This window comes from Taurulus bubalis (genome assembly GCF_910589615.1).
Source record: "Taurulus bubalis genome assembly, chromosome: 15".
Taxonomy (NCBI): Eukaryota; Metazoa; Chordata; class Actinopteri; order Perciformes; family Cottidae; genus Taurulus; species Taurulus bubalis.
In genome coordinates, this window is record NC_136603.1 from 3,094,662 (window position 1) to 3,116,093 (window position 21,432).

The 21,432-nt window shown below is 46.7% G+C and overlaps 1 protein-coding gene across 1 annotated transcript in view; it reads right to left on the reverse strand.

The window, feature by feature from the left end:
• Nucleotides 1-543: 543 nt before the first annotated feature.
• Nucleotides 544-21,432, reverse strand: part of otog (otogelin) — a gene marked incomplete at both ends in the record, with an annotated part of 64,935 nt that continues 44,046 nt past the window's right edge. The window contains 22 exons of the mRNA XM_079230509.1: nt 544-744; nt 1,613-1,692; nt 4,085-4,130; nt 4,284-4,403; nt 5,392-5,496; nt 5,704-5,882; nt 6,137-6,212; nt 6,431-6,471; nt 6,554-6,652; nt 7,223-7,324; nt 7,409-7,513; nt 8,372-8,476; nt 8,564-8,773; nt 9,946-10,134; nt 13,733-13,871; nt 13,995-14,215; nt 15,163-15,349; nt 15,421-15,510; nt 16,182-16,333; nt 16,427-16,604; nt 17,320-19,898; nt 20,097-20,801. Coding sequence (XP_079086635.1) covers nt 544-744; nt 1,613-1,692; nt 4,085-4,130; nt 4,284-4,403; nt 5,392-5,496; nt 5,704-5,882; nt 6,137-6,212; nt 6,431-6,471; nt 6,554-6,652; nt 7,223-7,324; nt 7,409-7,513; nt 8,372-8,476; nt 8,564-8,773; nt 9,946-10,134; nt 13,733-13,871; nt 13,995-14,215; nt 15,163-15,349; nt 15,421-15,510; nt 16,182-16,333; nt 16,427-16,604; nt 17,320-19,898; nt 20,097-20,801 — 5,909 coding nt within the window. The remainder of the gene's footprint in view (nt 745-1,612; nt 1,693-4,084; nt 4,131-4,283; nt 4,404-5,391; nt 5,497-5,703; nt 5,883-6,136; nt 6,213-6,430; nt 6,472-6,553; nt 6,653-7,222; nt 7,325-7,408; nt 7,514-8,371; nt 8,477-8,563; nt 8,774-9,945; nt 10,135-13,732; nt 13,872-13,994; nt 14,216-15,162; nt 15,350-15,420; nt 15,511-16,181; nt 16,334-16,426; nt 16,605-17,319; nt 19,899-20,096; nt 20,802-21,432) is intronic.

The following is a 21,432-nucleotide window of genomic DNA, read 5'->3' on the forward strand; positions in this document are numbered from 1 at the left end:
CTCCTTCGTGGCTCGGCACATAGACAAAGAGGGAATTTTCGACTAAAAAGGATGATATAAGAATATTTGCAAAGAAAGAGGACTGTGGAGTTTTTCCTCTGTTAAAGTAAATGTAAATTAAGAATATGGCGATTACACCGAGCATACAAATCTCTAATTTAAATTAGTTTTGATTCTGATGAATCAAAATTCTCATAAATAACAAAAACACTCTCCATGTGGCGTCGTCATAAGAAGGCCACGCTTGTCTTTTTGTGACTCTTTTGGATAGCAGAGGTCAAAGGTCACCTTCAGTGCCACGCAGTACCACCTCCTTGCCAGCGGAGGCAGCAGAATGACTAACTGGAGCAGCAGGAGCGTCGCTCATGCAGCCCGGCCAATCAGAGCTCAGTATTCCACTCTCCCAACTTCCTAAAGCAACATGGCTGAGGTTTCTTCTTCCTCCTCTTCTTCTATTGTTTTGTGGTTCTAGATGATCCGATCGTGTGTGTGTGTGTGTGTGTGTGTGTGTGTGTGTGTGTGCGTGTGTGTGTGTGTGTGTGTCTAGGACCACTGGCAGGAGCAGTCGGTGGGCTCCTGGATGCTGTAGCTGACCCAGGTGGCGTTGCCGCTGCAGTAGAGCTGCACGGAGCGCCGCTGCAGCCCCGTCTCCCGGCAGCACTTGCAGAAGCGAGCGTACGTGTTGATGTTGTAGTTGTAGATGCTGGCGGACGGACACTTCCCGTCACACGACACGATGTTCACCTGCGGGACACGAGAGAGTCGGTACGGGCAGTGTTGGGGTAGTTTCTCAGAAAAAGTAACTAGTTACACGTTACTAGTTACTTCTGAAAATCGTAACTAGATTACTTTACTAGTTACTGCATTTGAAAAGTAACTTCACTACTAGTTACTTTACTTTCCATTTTTTTAAGCAAATGTCCAAATGAACTGCAAAGATACATTTTCAATAATAATTTATTATTATTAATTAATATAATTTCCAATAATAATAATAATCGCGCGAGTCACACGACACTTCCTGCATGAACAATCTACCGTAAACGTCGGGTTACGAGCCGCTACTACCTTCGGTCAGAGTCCCCGTTAGCTCCCCGCTGTAGCCGGCTGGGGCTCCTGCTAGCGCTCCGTCACTTCCCCGCTAACTTCTGCTAGCTCTCCGTTAACTTCCGCTAGCTCCCCGAAAACCACCGAAGATAGCGGGACCAGGCTCGACACCCGACTTGGGCAGAGGGGTCGCGGGCAGTAGCAGCAGCGCTAGCTAGCAGCTTGTTGCTACTGTTCATGCAGGAAGTGTCGTGTGACTCGCGCGCCACGAAAAGAGAACTTTTCGGACTGGTAAAAATGTCTTGGGTAACGCAGGAAAGCGCGTTACTGAGGTCTAGTAAAGTAGTGTAGTTACCAATATTTTGAGTGTAATGCGTTACTTTACTTCGTTACCTATAAAAGTAATATCGTTACTGTAATCCGTTACTTTGTAACTCGTTACCCCCAACACTGGCTACAGGTACGAGAGAACCGTGTGTCTACACTCCGGTGAAAGTAGTTCCACCTCTTCAGACTGTTCTTTGTGTCTTTGTGCTCGTAACTGATTGACGGACTCGGAACGTACCGGCCTGTTGCTGCGACAGTCGTTCTTCCTGATCGTCATCCTCACCGTCACCTTCTGGCACGACTTCCCGTCTTCTTTGCCTGTTCACGCGACAACAGACCAAATCAGTCGCAACAAAGCTGACGTTGAGAAATCCCAAAATAAAAGAAGTTGCATGTGGAGACGGCAGGAAGGACAGAGGCTGTAGGTCATGCACGAGCTGAGTTAGATGAAGGATACTAATCATACTTTTCATATAAAAGCTTTAACGTTAGAAAGCAGCAGAGGAGGAAGCGTCACTAACGAGACGAAACCAAAATATTAATATAAAATATATATAAAAGAGCTGATGAGATGCTTCATGCTTTTATCACATTAACAAAAGGACTTCAAACTAATATTTTCAAATATCAGTACAAGTGGATATATAAATAAAATTAATGAAACGAAAAGACAGTTTTTTTTAAACATGCTCTGTCAACCTTTGTGCCACTAAAAGACAAAAGCAGGGCGCAGTAACGTGGAGCTGCTATGTGTGGCAGGAAGATGTCAGTGCTCGCAATCTTTCTTTTTCTGGTCAGTTTTTTTACTCCTGATTACTTTTGATCCGTTTCCTCTTTCACACAGAATGCAGCTGTTCTAGATTAAGTAATATATCACAATAATACTTCTTAATATAATTCTTCAGATGTCTTCCCACAGTTACCAACTCTTAAAAAAGAAAAAACTAGACATGTCGCTAGTCACTCGTGAAGAATTATGGGCCGATATCAAACATCCATCCCACCGCGGCCCAGAGACGGCTCTTGTTACGGATTTTAATTACATTCAGTCACAGTAGCATTAAAGCTCAGTGCTGCATTAGACAAGGTAAACAACAATTTATTACTGGACTGACTATTAAACTGGTTTGAATTCAGCCAAAAGGACTGGGACAGCTTTGTTTCTATATCTAATTTCATGTTTGAGAAAACAAATATGACATGCGGAGTTCCCCATGGCTCCATTCTGGGGCCTCTTCTGTTTAAAATCGACATGCTTTCACTGGCTCAGATTGTGGGGAAAAGAAACAAAATAAGTTATTAATTATGCAGATGACACACACATTTACATAACCACATCAACAGGGGACCAAGCACTGAGTGAATGCATGGAACAAATCAATAATTGGATGTTTTCTTTAATCTCAAAGACAAAACTGAGTTTGTGTTTTTTTTGAGCCACGGAGGAAAAAGATAAAAAAATCTGCTCTCGACCTCAATCGTAAATGTTGAAAAAAAACGACATATCAAGCCAGAAATCTTGGTGTAGTCATGGACTCAGAAAGGAATTTCAACAGCCACATTTTAAGCTCGCTAATGAGATGTTTCTTATCGCCCACATGTGGATCCAGGAGAGTGTTTTCACTCTATTATATGAGTGTTTTTTAAGTGAATATCCAGATGATTCTTTCCGTGTTTGCACTGATGAGTCTATAATGGTGCCATGCCTCACGTAGCAGCTTCAGTTTCCCACACAGCTTGTTGGGTGAAAGGATCCCCGACACCAACCCACACCAGCATCTACCGACACATGCAGACGTCTACGCCCGACTACTGGGCAACTACCAACAGTACATTGTTGGCAATCAACAATGCACTGCCCAGACAGAGCGCTAAATGGGGAAAGAGTTTAGCTGTCGTGTACATGTACGTGATCCACAGGGAGGGGCAGGGGTACTGTCCTCTCAAGTGTGACATCATTCTCGGCCTACAGAAGAGATTGTGTCCCCGCCTCCTTTCAGGTGTAAAACCACCGTTATCCATTATCACGTCTTTTTAAAGATAATAACTTCACACGCAATCCTCAGGAGCTAACGGCTCCGTGAAGCGTGGAGGATGCAACACCTGCATCATAATGTTGCAGGATAGATTTAAAAAAGTCTACAGATTTTTCATTTCACAGAGACCTGAAACGAGACAGCAGTTGAGAGGACTGTTCTGCAGGTTTGGTTGCAGTCAGACTTCCTGTGTGTTTGATCGTTTATCTTTTTTTTGGCGGGGTTTTGGAGGGAGTACATTGTTGAATATCAACAATGGCACAGACACGCCTTGTTGTTTTTGGGTACCTCGTTCACAGTTTGTGTTAACTGTGGGAGTCAGGGGGCTAACGGGGAAGGGCAACAGAGGGAATCCAGTACCTGGTGGGATTGGTACACGATGGTAAGCTGCAGCACAAACACCACAAACCCATTCGCATGTGATCAGATGCTTTTCAGTGACTAAACTACTGCTATCATTTGGCAGTTATCTGTTGCCATTTGTGACTGAATTCACTGAAAAGCACGCTGACGGATCTTTCTAATCGGAATAAACAGCAGACAAGTTTAACAGAAGAACTGGGATGCACACATAACATACTGAAGGGCAAACATGTTGGAGGCATGTTGAGCGGCTCTTCAGCCTGCAGCTCTACTCTAACTACGGCGCCGCTGCGCTCAGATCAGGTACTCACACGTCTTGCAGCATTCGTCCATGTAACTTACGACGGTTCCGCCGATCTGAGAGCAGAGAAGACAGAAAACGTTGAGCGATAAATGAAGAGAGTCTCCTTTAACATGAGAAGCCCCCGTGAGTTTGTTTCTTTAGAAGGTCGATGGCTGTGCAAGTATTATATCTATACGTGTGTGTGTGTGTGTGTGTGGCATGCTGACCTTCATACACTCCGTCTCGTTGAATGGAGGGCAGCTGTATGAGTAGGAGATGAGTGTCGGTCCCGACCGAGTATCTGTGCAGTCAAACTTGACACAGTTTGATACCCAGGACTTCCCCGGCTGAAAACACACCGGCAGCATCAACTGATGTACTACCGTACTACTACTACTACTACTACTACTACTACTACTACTACTACTACAACAACTATTACGACTACTACTACTACTACTACTACTATTACTACTATTACGACTACTACTACAGGACTGCTTTTAGCAGACGAGTGAACAGGAAGTGACCATATTTGAGCTAAGGAGGAGTGACGAAGAGACGCCCCCCGTCTCTTGTAGAGACCTGTCAATCACCTTGCAGCCCCGCCCTAAAGCGTCCCCTGCTTTATGGTCTGTTTGACTCTAAATGACCATAATGTACTAAATGAACATCATGCTGTATTGAAGAAGACTTGAAACTAGAGATTGAGACATAAACTCATGTTTACAATGTTTACTGAGGGAATACATCAAGAGAAGTAGAGTCATTTATATAGACTTCTATACAACCAGAGGAGTCGCCCCCTGGTGGTCAGGAGAGAGAATGCAGCTTTAACACATGAAGAATACACTTCTATACAACCAGAGGAGTCGCCCCCTGGTGGTCAGGAGAGAGAATGCAGCTTTAACACATGAAGCATAGACTTCTATACAACCAGAGGAGTCGCCCCCTGGTGGTCAGGAGAGAAAATGCAACTTTAAGACATGAAGCATGTACTTCTATACAACTAGAGGAGTCACCCCCTGGTGGTCAGGAGAGAGAATGCAGCTTTAACACATGAAGAATATACTTCTATACAACCAGAGGAGTCGCCCCCTGGTGGTCAGGAGAGAGAATGCAGCTTTAACACATGAAGAATATACTTCTATACAACCAGAGGAGTCGCCCCCTGGTGGTCAGGAGAGAGAATGCAGCTTTAAGACATGAAGCATAGACTTCTATACAACCAGAGGAGTCACCCCCTGGTGATCAGGAGAGAGAATGCAGCTTTAACACATGAAGCATAGACTTCTATACAACCAGAGCAGTCGCCCCCTGGTGGTCATTTCCTACCTTGTAGAGAACCGTCGTCCCGTTCTCGTGTTCGTAGAGGCAGGAGATATTCTTACAAACACCGCAGCACGTCGTCTGGTCCTTCGGAGGAACGTAGATCTGGTTCTGAAATAAATAAATAAATTATTTGAATACATTTGAGTTAATCCATGAGCAGAATAGGATCTTTCTCTAAATTTAGTAGAGACAGAAGTTTTTTTCAGACTTTGTTGTCCAAGTCTGGTTAGTGTGTGTGTGTGTGTGTGTGTGTGTGTGTGTGTGTGTGTGTGTGTGTGTGTGTGTGTGTGTGTGTGTGTGTGTGTGTGGTCCTACTGGTTGGCAGTGGGCGGAGCAGTTGATGCTCTTGGTGCGCAGCAGGTGGAAGCCGCTCGTGGGGTCCAGGCTGCGGCTGCACTGCCGGCTGTGACACACGCCGTTGTCGATGTTCTCCACCAGAGTCTGACCCGGACGCAGCACGCCGCGCTCGCCGAACACACACACCGCCTCGCGCACTGAACACACACACACACACAGCCAGGGTCAGAGGTCACAGAGAACACAGGGTTTGAATTTCCTTGTTTATTTCAACTTCTTCTACTCTCCCTATGTGATGTAAGCCTGTATTAACCCCAATATGTATTTGTGTGTTTATCCATTTTAATTGTGAATCAATGTTCATTGTTTTGGAAATATGAATCCAGTTCAAATAAACTTCATGTGATTGTTTGTTGAGAGAGAATTTGCAGTCGCTGCCGCAGGAACTCACCACACTTGTATCTTTTACAGGCGCACTGGTTCTGCGGGTCGGACGGGAAGAACCGGTCCAGCTGGGCGGCTTCTCCCTGAGGAACACAAGGAGAACCGAACCGGGGACACTTAGAGAACACACGGAAAACACACAGAGAACCAAGAGAACCATCCAAGATGAAGCTACCAAAATGGCGGACAAAAAAAAAACAAGAAAAAACATTATTCTGCCTTTAAAGTACCAAAAACCAGAGAGAGAGAGAGAATACATAAATCAAAGCCATTGACAGAGTGAGTTATATCCATGACGTACCAGGCCACATTTTGGGGAGGCGATCTTTTCGCAGGAACACTCTGAAATCACACAAAACATGAATGGTCATCATCTTCACACCTCAGCTGTGCTTCGGCTTAAAGATCATTTCATGAGTCGCACCGCATGTCTGGTTCGGACAGCAGCGGCTGGGACTGGACACGGACGCCACCGACATCCAGACAGGACACACAAGCAGAGGACACCTGTAGGGCTCACACACTGCACACACACACACACACACACACACACACACACACACACACACACACACACACACACACACACACACACACACAATGTGATGAAATGATATTAATACCAAACCAGGCAGCAAACCTCCGGTTCTGCAGAGTGAAGCCGATGATTCATGTCTTAAAGTCAAACAGACCATAAAGCAGAGGATGCTTTAGGGCGGGGCTACAAGGTGATTGACAGGTCACTACCATCGGTTGCAAAGAAACCAACATGGCCCCGAACTAATTTGACTCCAAAAGGACCATAATTCAGTAAATGAACATCATGCTGGATTGAAGAAGACTTAAAAGTAGAGATTGAGGAAATAAATCAAGAAAGAAGTAGAGTCATTTATAGAGACTTCTATACAACCAGAGGAGTCACACCCTGGTGGTCAGGAGAGAGAATGCAGCTTTAACACATGAAGCATAGACTTCTATACAACCAGAGGAGTCGCCCCCCTGGTGGTCAGGAGAGAGAATGCAGCTTTAACACATGAAGCATATACTTCTATACAACCAGAGGAGTCGTGTGTGTGTGTGTGTGTCCTCTGACCACATTGGTAGGCGGGGCAGCAGCGGTCCGTGGTGTTGGGGTCCACCGTCAGCACTTCGCCGTCCTGGCACAGAGGAGGCGTCTCCGGACAGGAAGAACACACTGCGGTAGAAACACACACTCCGTTTACACCGGCGGCTTCACGTTAACCTGCTGATGATTCACCGGCAGTCGAACGTTACTGACTGCAGATGTGGGCGAGGCAGCAGCTGCCGTCGGCTCTGGTGGCGATCAGAGTCTGGTCGTCTCTGCAGGCGGGAACGTCCGACTCGCAGAGTTCAGGATCACACTCTGAAAAACAGAAACATCGAAGAAATAGTTCAAAGTTTCAGGGAAATGACTTTATGACTTCATTTGATGAGGATATCACAGTGTCATTAGAATTCATAATATACATATATGCACAAAAAACAGATGCACTGTATTAAGTGTATAAAGCAAAACGCTAATTTCCAACACTTGTCCACAGGAGGTAATTTTTTTATTTATATATATATACAATAAAATGTAATAAAAAGAGAATACATCTACAGATACATACATAGATACATACCTTTATTAAAAACCTTAAAATTGTGTTGTACTTTCAGTTCCATTGCTCTGCTCCTCCAACAGAGAAGGCTGACTGCCTTATGAGGTTCTGCTATATAGTTATTTATCTATCTTAGTCGAGGTACTTGTGAAAATATACCACTTTCATATCTGTATGAGCTTAGCATAAAGACTGGAAACAGCTAGCCTGGCTCTGTCCGACAAAGCCTCTCAAGATCACTAACTAACACCTTAGAAATCATATATATATCGAATAAAATGTAAAAACAAGTTGTGGCTTTGACTTCGGGGCGTTAATGTGAAACAGGAGGTTTCTGTTAGCCGGAACCATCGCTTTTCATTTTTAAACACATGAGATATAAATACATTATAATTGTATTTAATATATTGTCTAGTTGGGATCCTTGTGGTTTGTTTTTAAAGGCACCGTTTCTGAATTTGATATTATAAATAATAAAAAGATGAAACTCTCCCCGACAGTGAGGAAACGGAAAGACACAAATCATCTGTGTTGCATCCATTGGATCCAGATGTTGACGGTAAACATGAGTGCATCCCTCAATAAAGAGAAGAGTTTATCGATGAGAGGAAACTCACCACACACGTAGTCCGGGCAGCAGGAGTCCTGTCTGTAGTACGACACCAGCTTCTCCCCGTATTTACACCCAGGAGGGGTCAAGTCACACAGGCTCTGGTTACACACTGCACACAATAAACATACAAGACAAAATGAGCCTCAGATTTCCTGCGGCTCTCTGGAAGACGTTAGCCTGAAGCTCGTGGCCTCACCGCAGACTCTCTGCGGGCAGCAGCCGGCGTCCTCGGCCAGGCTGATGAGCACCTCCGCGGCTCGCCGGCACACCGGCGCCGCCGCGCTGGAGCAGTCGTACTCCACGGGAGCGATGGAGTCGTTGTCGCAGCGGTACATGCAGCAGGCGTCCTTGGAGGCCGTCCACACCTCGCCGTGTGCACGGGGAACGCCGGCGCTGTCGGTGCAGGCTGCCAACACACACCACACACCACACACCACACAACACACACCACACAACACACACGATGAGCCCACGGTACAAAAACAACCCAAAGGTGACAGTTCTGCTGTGATTTAATTGCGATAAACACATTTGTTTTCTAACCCTTTAAAAACAGGGTGCGAAAATTCCCCTGCGCCTATTATCAGACAAAAAACAACAACATGTTATCTCCGGAACCACATCGTTGTTTAACTTCATTTAAATTGCTACAATACCACAACCCTTGTGAGAAGAGACATCTGGTGTGAAACATAATTAAAGTAACCGTTAAGTTTAAGTATTTACGTAAACTCCATTTTTGAACCGAACAACAGTTTTTTGACTGAAACTCCTTTGAACACCCAAATGTTGTGTTCTACTATGTTTTTTTTTGCAGATTCTGATTCTTTAGGTTCTTTCTTTCCAAAAAGGTGTGTTATTAGTATGTGGGCTGTTCGAGGAGGCATTTTTGGGAAATCTTGCTCATATTGTGCTGCATGTTCATAGTTCAAAATATCAAAATGTCCTTTAAAAGTGATTTTTTGCAGATATACATTTTTTTCCAAGACTTTGCTGAACAAATACATACAATAAACACAAGTATTGGAATTAATTTGGGGTTCCTATGACGACTCAAACACAGGGAAAAAAAAAAAAAAGTCTAGAACCAAAACTGGGTCCACCGTGTTTAAAGGACGCCGAAATAACTACATAATGATGTAGATTCATAAAAAGTCAGATTTCATGCTTTGTTACGACAAGCAAACCACTTTTTTGCTAACATTGTAGCTGCTCCGTCAACACTCAGAATAACATCGTACATGTGTAAAACCAGCACTGTGGTTATTGTTTGTAACGTATGGTTTATACACACATTTATACACATTTTCTGTACTGATATGAGGTTTTGTGATGATGAAGGAGGAGAAACTCGATGCTGATGGACGGCTTTCGCGAAATACGTAAATTAATTTTGGGTCTTTGCATTGACTTTGTATGTAATGTAAAAAAATAAAAATAAAGAGTATGCTTTAGGGCGACAGGCCACTCCTCCACCTTCCAAATTTGGTCCCTTGAGTTCATTAGTTGCCGCCCCCAAAACATCTCCATGGTGTTCTCCAGCTTCCCTGAAACCAGATTGGTAAACCGTCGTCTTACCGCACTTGTCCGGCGAGATGCAGAGGGCGGAGTACGGCCGGTGGAGGAGCGTCCCCTCGGGACACTCGCAGCCCTCCGTCAGGCCCGAGCACTGGTCCGGGTCCGAGTCGAAGTCGTGGTTGGGGCACGACTGAGACGTGCAGGCCGGCAGACAGGCCCGGTACCGGAGAGCGCCGGGACACAAGAAGGCTGCAGGCGGAGACACGAACACGTCATGAACACGTCATGAACATGTCATGAACACGTTATGAACACGACATGAAAACGTTATGAACACGACACAAACATGACATGAACACGTTATGAACACGACATGAACACAACATGAACACGTCATGAACACGACACAAACATGACATGAACATGTCATGAACACGACATGAACACAACATGAACAAGACATGAACACGACACAAACATGACATGAACACGACATGAACACGACACAAACATGACATGAACACGTCATGAACACGACACAAACATGACATGAACACGTTATGAACACGACATGAACACGACATGAACACGACATGAACACGTCATGAACACGACACAAACATGACATGAACATGTCATGAACACGACATGAACACAACATGAACAAGACATGAACACGACACAAACATGACATGAACACGACATGAACACGACACAAACATGACATGATCACGACATGAACACGACACAAACATGACATGAATACGTTATGTACACGACACAAACATGACATGAACACGACATGAACACGACACAAACATGACATGAACACGTTATGAACACGACATGAACACAACATGAACACGACATGAACACAACATGAACACGTCATGAACACGACACAAACATGACATGAACATGTCATGAACACGACATGAACACAACATGAACAAGACATGAACACGACACAAACATGACATGAACACGACATGAACACGACACAAACATGACATGATCACGACATGAACACGACACAAACATGACATGAACACGTCATGAACACGACACAAACATGACATGAATACGTTATGTACACGACACAAACATGACATGAACACGACATGAACACGACACAAACATGACATGAACACGACACAAACACGACATGAACACGTTATGAACACGACATGAACACGACATGAACACGACACAAACATGACATGAACACGACATGAACACGACACAAACATGACATGAACACGTCATGAACACGACACAAACATGACATGAACACGACACAAACATGACATGAACACGACATGAACACGACACAAACATGACATGAACACGACACAAACATGACATGAACACGACATGAACACGACACAAACATGACATGAACACGTCATGAACACGACACAAACATGACATGAACACGACACAAACATGACATGAACACGTTATGAACACGACATGAACACGACACAAACATGACATGAACACGTTATGAACACGACACAAACATGACATGATCACGACATGAACACGACACAAACATGACATGAACACGTCATGAACACGACAGAAACATGACATGATCACGACATGAACACGACACAAACATGACATGATCACGACATGAACACGACACAAACATGACATGAACACGTCATGAACACGACAGAAACATGACATGAATACGTTATGTACACGACACAAACATGACATGAACACGACACAAACACGACATGAACACGTTATGAACACGACATGAACACGACATGAACACGACACAAACATGACATGAACACGACATGAACACGACACAAGCATGACATGAACACGTCATGAACACGACACAAACATGAAATGAACACGACACAAACATGACATGAACACGACATGAACACGACACAAACATGACATGAACACGTCATGAACACGACACAAACATGACATCAACACGTTATGAACACGACATGAACACGACATGAACACGACACAAACATGACATGAACACGTTATGAACACGACATGAACACGACACAAACATGACATGATCACGACACAAACATGACATGAACACGACACAAACATGAACACGACACAAACATGACATGATCACGACACAAACATGACATGAACACGACACAAACATGAACACGACATGAACACGACACAAACATGACATGAACACAACATGAACACGACATGAACACGTCATGAACACGACATGAACACAACATGAACACGACACAAACATGACATGAACACATCATGAACACGACACAAACACGACATGAACACGTTATGAACACGACATGAACACGACATGAACACGACACAAACATGACATGATCACGACACAAACATGACATGAACACGACACAAACATGAACACGACACAAACATGACATGATCACGACACAAACATGACATGAACACGACACAAACATGAACACGACACAAACATGACATGAACACGACACAAACATGACATGAACACGACACAAACATGACATGATCACGACACAAACATGACATGAACACGACACAAACATGAACACGACATGAACACGACACAAACATGACATGAACACAACATGAACACGACATGAACACGTCATGAACACGACATGAACACAACATGAACACGACACAAACATGACATGAACACATCATGAACACGACACAAACACGACATGAACACGTTATGAACACGACATGAACACGACATGAACACGACATGAACACGACACAAACATGACATGAACACGACATGAACACGACACAAACATGACATGAACACGTTATGAACACGACATGAACACGACATGAACACGACACAAACATGACATGAACACGTTATGAACACGACATGAACACGACACAAACATGACATGATCACGACACAAACATGACATGAACACGACACAAACATGAACACGACACAAACATGACATGAACACGACACAAACATGAACACGACACAAACATGACATGAACACGACACAAACATGAACACAACACAAACATGACATGAACACGTTATGAACACGACATGAACACAACATGAACACGCCATGAACACATCATGAACAAGACATGAACACGACATGAACACGACATGAACACGACATGAACACGTCATGAACACGTCATGAACACGTAACAAACACGTCACGTCACTGTACTTTAGGCGAGTGACATTTCAGCAATGAAATCAAAAGACAAGAGAGCAAAAGAAGCATTTAAGTTGAGACAATTAAAAGCTTTTAGACTTTAAAAGATGACGGGGTTTAAACAGATCTTTATTCTGCTGTAGGGCCTAAACTTACCAATGCACAACTGCAACATCTGTTCTCATATTTAAGAACTACAAACTGCTGTAAGCTTAGTTTATATTCGCTTTAGCAAAGCAGCTAAATCCAATTGTTTTAAAGGACATTCAACCTTCATTATTAATATATATGATGCTTTTAATACTTCCTTTACAGGGTTTGCATGAAGGTAATAAAATAGTGCATGAATATGAGATTTGAGTTTACAGATAATCTCCACTCTGGAGGTTGATGGCTTCTTGCCGGTTACATCTACAGTCTGTGTTCAACTCTCTGCTTTACACTCGCTGTGTTTTTGATTCCTCACAGTTCCTTCCGCTTGTCCGCCCTCTGGTGGCGAGAAGAATAATGCAGCGCAGTATAAACGTCTCCGTCTGCAGAGGCTCGCGACGATAAATGAGATATTTAACCGTATTTTATTTGGATCGCTCCCTGACGGAGTCACAGTATCATTCTTTTCACACAGAAGAGTTCCCCCCCGGCTCAAAGGGAAGCTGGCGTCTTACGGCAGTAGTCCGGCCTCCTCCACTCGATGCAGGTGTTGAATTTGTGGCAGGAGGCCACGTAGGCGGCCAGCGCCACACACTGGTTGTTGACGTACTCTGCATCTCGTACCCAGACCTCACAGAAGGTGCTCGGTGGGACCTGGAAACCAGAAACCGACAGTCATTGTATCAATATACCTCCTGATGAAATGATACAGATGTCAAAACAGCCATTTGAAAAGATGTCTTTGCAGAGGAACGTGCAGAGGCGGGTTGTACGTACGAAGGCGTGGCAGGGGAGGAAGGCGGCGTCCTGCAGCATGAGCAGGCAGCCGGAGCAGTCGCTGGTGGAGCAGTTGAGCTCGCGGAGCCGGCTGTGGCTGATGTAGCCGGTGGTGTTGGGAACCTGCCAGCTGTCGATGAAGACGGCCGGATCCTCGCTGGCGCCCACCGTGGTGCCGTTGGCCAGAGTCAGGTCGTTTGTTGGGTCTCCGTCACAGAAACCTGAGGGGAGGGGAGAAGGTGATAAAACACATTTCATCTCATCTTTGAGGTCGGCCTTTTGTCCCGCCCCTCCTCCACTATGATTGGGTAAAAAGGGACAATGACGGGCGCAGTGTTTTAACCAAAGTTGACCTTTTTTTTTAAATTCTCAGCAACTAGAAAAAACAAAAGCCAGAGAGAGAGACGCAACTCCTCTGGTTGTATAGAAGTCTATGCTTCATGTGTTAAAGCTGCATTCTCTCTCCTGACCACCAGGGGGCGACTCCTCTGGTTGTATAGAAGTCTATGTTTCATATGTTGAAGCTGCATTCTCTCTCCTGACTGCCAGGGGGAGACTCTTCTGGTTGTATAGAAGTCTATGTTTCATGTGTTAAAGCTGCATTCTCTCTCCTGACCACCAGGGGGTGACTCTTCTGGTTGTATAGAAGTCTATATAAATGACTCTACTTCTCTTGATTTATTCCCTCAGGAAACATTGTAAACATGAGTTTATGTCTCAATCTCTAGTTTCAAGTCTTCTTCAATACAGCATGATGTTCATTTAGTAAATTATGGTCATTTAGAGTCAAACAGACCATAAAGCAGGGGAAGCTTTAGGGGCGGGGCTACAAGGTGATTGACAGGTCTCTACAGAAACGTACACAACGTCTTTACGTCACTCTTCCAACTCACAAATATGGTCACTTCTGTTCACTGGTTGCTAAAAAGCCAAGATGTTGACGGCCAAATCGCACACTACTCTACACATTTGTACGGCTTCATAAACACAATGTAATAATTCCTACATCCCTAAAGAAGAAATATTTAACTTTCATAGAAATAAAAATGTGTAAAAGTAACATTCCACAATGTTTTCCAGCTTCTTTGTGATCGCGAGGAAAGAGGAAGAGGAAACTGCTTCAAAGACCAGCTGTTACAGGTAAAGGTGTGTCTGCAGGAGCTCTCACCACAGAGGCCCATCGTGTGCAGCTTGTTGCCGGCGCTGTCGGTGTCGATCACCAGCATGCCGGTGCTGTGGTACCACTGCAGCTTGAGGCCGGCCGGGCTGCGGATCAGGTACATGTTGCCGGTGTCGTAGATCTCGAAGCCGAACTTCTTGAAGCGAGGCTTGGCGTAGCGCGCGTTGACGTAGAGCTGGGAGAAGACGTCGTCAGGTCAGTTGCGTTCATAAGCAAAGGGAATAAACATGGAAGTCTGCTTCTTACCCTCCTCTGCAGCCGGTTGATGATGATGTGGTTGGATTTGTGTGTGATGTTGAGCGCCACCAGACACAGGTTGGTGAAGTTCCAGAGCACCTTTGGAAGGAAAGTCCATCGTTAAACTTTAAACATTAAGCGGATTACTGACAATAAGATAGATAGATAGATAATAAGATTTGAAATTGTATGTTTGAACATGAAAATGAATCATTAACCAACTGATTGTGTGCCGATTCATATACATGAAAAACAACTTGTTTCATTTTGTTTTACAAAGGGAATTTTGGATATCTTTGTATCAAAATCTATTTTCTCCATGTTTTTATGAATGAATGTGTATAACTGAGCATAAACCCTCAGAATATATGTAGGAATGAAAGAGTAAAGTTTGGTGATGTAAGAGCTGCTGAAGTGGAGATTTCTGGATCAGAGTCTGAGAACAAACTCATGGAGAGAAAACGTCCTTTAAAGAGAAGTTAGTGACATGACATCATGATGAAGACTCTACAGGTGAAGAGGGTCAACACATGAACTAATCAGATATCACCATGAAACTTCACCACTTCATCACATTAAAACAAAAACATTTTGTATTATCTAACGGTACTTTTGGTGAATTTAGGAGAAATCTACAGACGCAAACAGACAAAATAGTAAAATAAAACCTGAATGTGTATTCTGGATGTTTTCTTTCCACTCGTCTGAAAGAAGACGTGTTTCGGAAGCAAAATAGCCCAAAATCTTTGCTGCGTGTGACATTGACTCACCGGTGAGTCTGAATCGACGGGACACTCCTGAACCAGGGCGCTGACGGTCTCGTTGGGCAGCTGGGTCACGATGTAAGAGGCGGCCTTGTAGACGGCAACGCTGCTCCCGTCAAACGTGATGAGGTTCAGATCCGGGAACATGGAGCAGCGACCTGCAGCACACGGGAGGGACGACAATGAGAACCTGAAAAGATCTGCCACGTCTTGAGGGAAACATCACCGGTCTGGAGAAATGATTCCCTCACATGGACACTCCCACTTTGGGCAGCACTTGTCTCCGTTGACCAGCACGGCGAAGCCGAGCAGGCCGCAGTTCGGGGGGTCGGAGGTGAAGGGGCAGCTCTGAGATTTGTTGAACAGGACGAGCTGGTTGTTGACGCAGATGTACTTCGTGCACTCATCGACGATCTCTGCATACGGAGGCTGGAAAACAAATTAAGGAAAACAACAACAAAACATTAAGATTGTAAGCAGGAAGAAAAAAACAGTGTGTCTTAGAGAATGATTCAACTAAAAGCTGAAGTCTACGTCAAATGTGGAGATGCATTTCATTGTGATCAAAATATTGTAAACAAGATTTTTCTGCCGCTTTTGACCAAATGCCATGGCCTCCTTCATTGGCTTCTTCAGCTGACTCACTCAAGCCGAAAGGGACATTAAACTCTTCTATTTTCATTATTTATGTTAAGAACGGCACTTTGTTTTAATTTTACGCAACTCTTCTTCCGGACTTTAGAACGGCGTTTTTTTACGCCGTATAAAAGCAGTCAGAAACGTGTAAAAAAGTTTTGCTTTTTTGGCTAAAAACGCCAAAAAAATCATGTGAAAAAATGTTTAATGTCACTTTTGGCTTTTCATACCACTCATGTGACCGAAGTGACCATGTGTTTTGCAATACTTGTTATTGCACCTCGTACTTCTGTATCACATGAATCAACTTGTCTGCAGCTCTTAAGGAGAATAAACACAAGGAGAAGGATATGTTTTGTGTGATAAAAGCAGCAGTTGGGGCTTTTATTTTGAAATTGTTTGGTGCACAGGATTATCACTAAATGGTTCGAAAACATGTATGAATAGAAAATAAAGCTTGTCCTGTTGCTAATTTCGAAATATGTGACTGAGGGAAGGATCAACCTACTGTGCACATCCTCGTAGCCAATACCGCCATGGACGTCGTCACCTCGGCTGTGTGTCTGGTCGTTTCTAAAGGTGTGTAGAGCAACGTCGTTGCAGGAGGCGTCGTTGCAGGAGGCGCCGTTGCACCCGGACTTGTGTGATGGACTCCGTCCTGCTCGGTAGTCTGGACCGAGGTGGCTGCTGGGAGCGACGTCGTAGCGGGAACAGCGAGCTTCTGGGTAGAGGTCAGGTGAGTGTCAGGCAGAGGCGTCGCCGGTTGCGACGTGGATGGCAACGCATCACTCTCTTTGGTCGTCAGTGTTTTCACAGGTGTGGCTGAATCTCTGGCGGTTGTGGTGGGAACAGCTGTAGATACCGTGACTGTCGTGAGAGTGGGAACAGGTGCCGGACTGCTTACGGTGTCAAGGCCGGGAGCCGGCGGAGTGCTTACGGTGTCTAGGCCGGGAGCCGGCGGAGTGCTTACGGTGTCTAGGCCGGGAGGCGCCGGAGTGCTTACGGTGGCGAGGCCAGGAGCCGGCGTAGTGCTTACGGTGGCGAGGCCGGGAGCCGGCGGAGTGCTTACGGTGGCGAGGCCGGGAGGTGCCGGAGTGCTTACGGTGGCGAGGCCGGGAGCCGGCGGAGTGCTTACGGTGGCGAGGCCGGGAGGCGCCGTAGTGCTTACGGTGGCGAGGCCGGGAGGTGCCGGAGTGCTTACGGTGGCGAGGCCGGGAGGTGCCGGAGTGCTTACGGTGGCGAGGCCGGGAGCCGGCGGAGTGCTTACGGTGGCGAGGCCGGGAGCCGGCGGAGTGCTAACGGTGGCGAGGCCGGGAGGTGCCGGAGTGCTTACGGTGGCGAGGCTGGGAGCCGGCGGAGTGCTTACGGTGGCGAGGCCGGGAGGTGCCGGAGTGCCTACGGTGGCGAGGCCGGGAGCCGGCGGAGTGCTTACGGTGGCGAGGCCGGGAGCCGGCGGAGTGCTTACGGTGGCGAGGCCGGGAGGCGCTAGAGTGCTTACGGTGGCGAGGCCGGGAGGCGCCAGAGTGCTTTCGGTGGCGAGACCGGGAGGCGCCAGCGTGCTTACGGTGGCGAGGCCGGGAGGCACCGCCGTGGTTGTGTCGGCACGTTCGGTCGCGTCGGATGTGACGACCAACCCGGCAGATGTTGCGACGGTCGCAGACGGCAACCCCGACGTGGCTGTTGATCCAGGACTTGGCGGGACGGCCGGTGGGCCGAGAGTGGTCGAGCTGGCCGTTGATGCTGGGGGCCTTGTTGCAACGGTAACCCTTGCGGTGATCGGCCTGGCGGTTGACCTCTCAGTTGACGTGATTCTGGGGGTAACTCTTGTCGTCACGGGAACCCTGGGAGTCGATCTGACGTCAGTCGTCCTTGCGATGGTGGTGGTCGTTGTAGCCGGCGTAGATCTTTCCGTGGACACCGACCGGGTGGTGACTACGTCCTGGACAGGCGGCGGCCTTGGAGCTGCGGTGGAGGTAGTGGTCGTGTGCGACGGCGACCAAGACGGAGGTGCCATGGTCTTAGCTCTTGTTGACACCTCCGCTCTGCCGGTCGCTGGATGCGTCGTCTCTGTAATCGGCTGCACAGCGACGGGTCTGAGCGTCATGGTGAGGTCGCCCGGTGGAGCTCTTGTAGGGACGGTGGTGAGAAGTGTCTCAGGAACACCAGGCGCAGGTGGAGGCGATGGAGCCGCCATGTCAGTCCTGCTCATCGTTGCGGCAATCTCCGTGGTTGAGATTTCAGGAGGCATTGTAGTTTTGGTCGAGGTGACAAACGGCATTGACGTTACGGGAAGCCGAGGCACTTCGGTAGTTTTAGTGGAAGTGACTTCAAGGAGGACAGTTTTGGAGGTGACCTCTGGTGGCGTCTTCACTGTGGGGCTGGAGAGCGAGGCGAAGGAGGTTTCCCAATGCCACGGCTCGGAGGTACCAACGGTAGAGGCAGGATGGGTGGAGCTCTCTGCTGTTGGTAAACGTGGCACAGCGGTGGTTTCCGTTGGAGGCATTGGCGGTTCAGTTGGTTTTGTCGTAGCAGGAGGGCCTGTGGACACGGTGAACATCTCTGGAGGTCTGGAAGTTGTGGTCCGAGTGGTTTCCTCCGCCGTTGGGGCGGCGGTAGACCAGGAGGTTCTTTCTGCATAAGTCGTGGTGGTGGACGCGGGAGAAGTTGGGACGTCGGTAATCTTCAGCGGTGGAGGTGCAGCCGTTGTTGTGGGAACTCTCGGTAATTCAGACACAGTGGATTCAAGTATGGTCACTTTCTTTGTTGTGGTTCTCCAGTCAGTTGCAGCGGAGGAAAGAGCGGACGGTGTAGTTGTAGTTGGTGCAACGTGGATTGGAGATGACGTTGGCATCTCAGGAACAGCTGTTGTAGAAGTCGTAAGTTCAGTGGGAGTAGTGAGCAGAATCTTCTCTGTTGCACCAGGTGGTGATGTTGTTTCTGGACTTATCACAGGTGTTGTCTTACCGGTGGTGAAAGGTGCAACTGGTGTAACTGATTCTGTGGTTTTAGCGGAAGTGACTGTGGGTATAGATGTAGTTCCTGTTTCGACAGGAGGCGAGATCGGCAGAGGTGAGGAGGTTACTGAGGCTGTGGTTGGTAAACCTGAAAGAATGGGTTTAGTTGTTGTTGTTGTTGTTGTTGTTGTTGTTGTTGATGATGATAGAGTAAGTTGCTTCACTGTTACAGGCTTTGTGCTGGTGTATCTTATCACAGTGGTAGCTGAACTGGGAACAGTAGTCCGGTCTGTGACCGGAGCCGTCTCTGAGACCGGAGCAGGACTTGGACTTGAGGTGGTTACAACCGGAATGACTGCTGCTGAATGTGTCGTGGCCTCTGTGGCCTCTGTGGCCTCTTTGGCCTCTGTGGTCGGGTGGACGACAACGGGAGGAGGGGCACTGACGGAGGTTGGCCCTTCGTCGGGGCTTGCGGTAGACGGCTGCAGGGTCGTGGCAGCAGTGGTGGAGAAGAGCGGCTGCGGGAGGTCGGTGGGCTTGACGGAGGAGGTGACCTGGTGGAGAGCCGTGACGGCGGAAGGAGCGCTGCTCGTTCTGGACATGACGGGAACCAAGGAGCCGGTGGTGGAGCTCACAGCTCTGGGCGTCGACGCCGCAGCGGTGGGCAAAGCTTCAGTCGCTCTGCCGGTAGACAGCGACTCCTCCGCCTCCGGCCTGACAGCAGGGGGCGCTGTTGGAGGAGACGGGGGTCCTGATGTCCTGGAAGGTTCAGGAGCTGCAGAAGTAGAGACGGAGACCGGATGGGTCAGATCCTCAGGGGCCGGCGCTGCTTCAGATGAGGTCGTCTGAGTGCTAACGGCGGGACTAGTGGTGCTGGTTTTACTGGTGGGAGTGGTGAGCGGAGCGGTGGAGGATGCTGTGGTTGTGGTGGTGGTCTGGAGGGGCCTGGTAAAGGCAGCAGTGCTCGTGGTGGTTGCAGAAGTCACAGCTGCAGAGGTTGGCGTTACAGGCTGCACAGCAACTGGGCCCTTAATGCCTGAACCCAAACAACAAAGAGACAGGTGTTAGAGTGACGATTCCTTTAGGTCTTATTTCATGGAGGGTTTGGTCTATTTCGGGTTCGAGGTCATGCAAACGACATGATTTCTAAAGTCTATCTTTGCTGACCCACCTCTGTTTTCTGCTCATTTCAGGGATTTGATATGTTATGATATTTAATGTTGATTTAATGTTTTATCTGAAACTAAAAACAAATTCAAAGGTAATGGTCGAATAAGAGTGAACCATGGCGATTATTACATATTCTCCCCTGATTTCCTTTTGTTTTCAACTTAACAATTTCCACTGTTGAGAACGCACACAGCCAGGTGAAGACCAGTAGAAGTATCAGTGGTGCTGCATTCACATGGACTCAGATGCTGGACGGCCAACCAGAGTTAAATATTTTTATATTATTGCCGCCCGTAATTTACAACCGAATGCTAATGTAGCTCGCTCACACCAGGACAAAGTTCTTTAAGTTTGCACTGGAATTTTAAGAGAAAGCTGCGTTTTAAAGCTACATGCATTCATGGAATTATTGAATATGATTTCACCGCAGCAACATATCGCCACACAAATCTCGTTTTGCACTCGTTTGATTTTCCCTTGACGTCCAGAAGGTGACA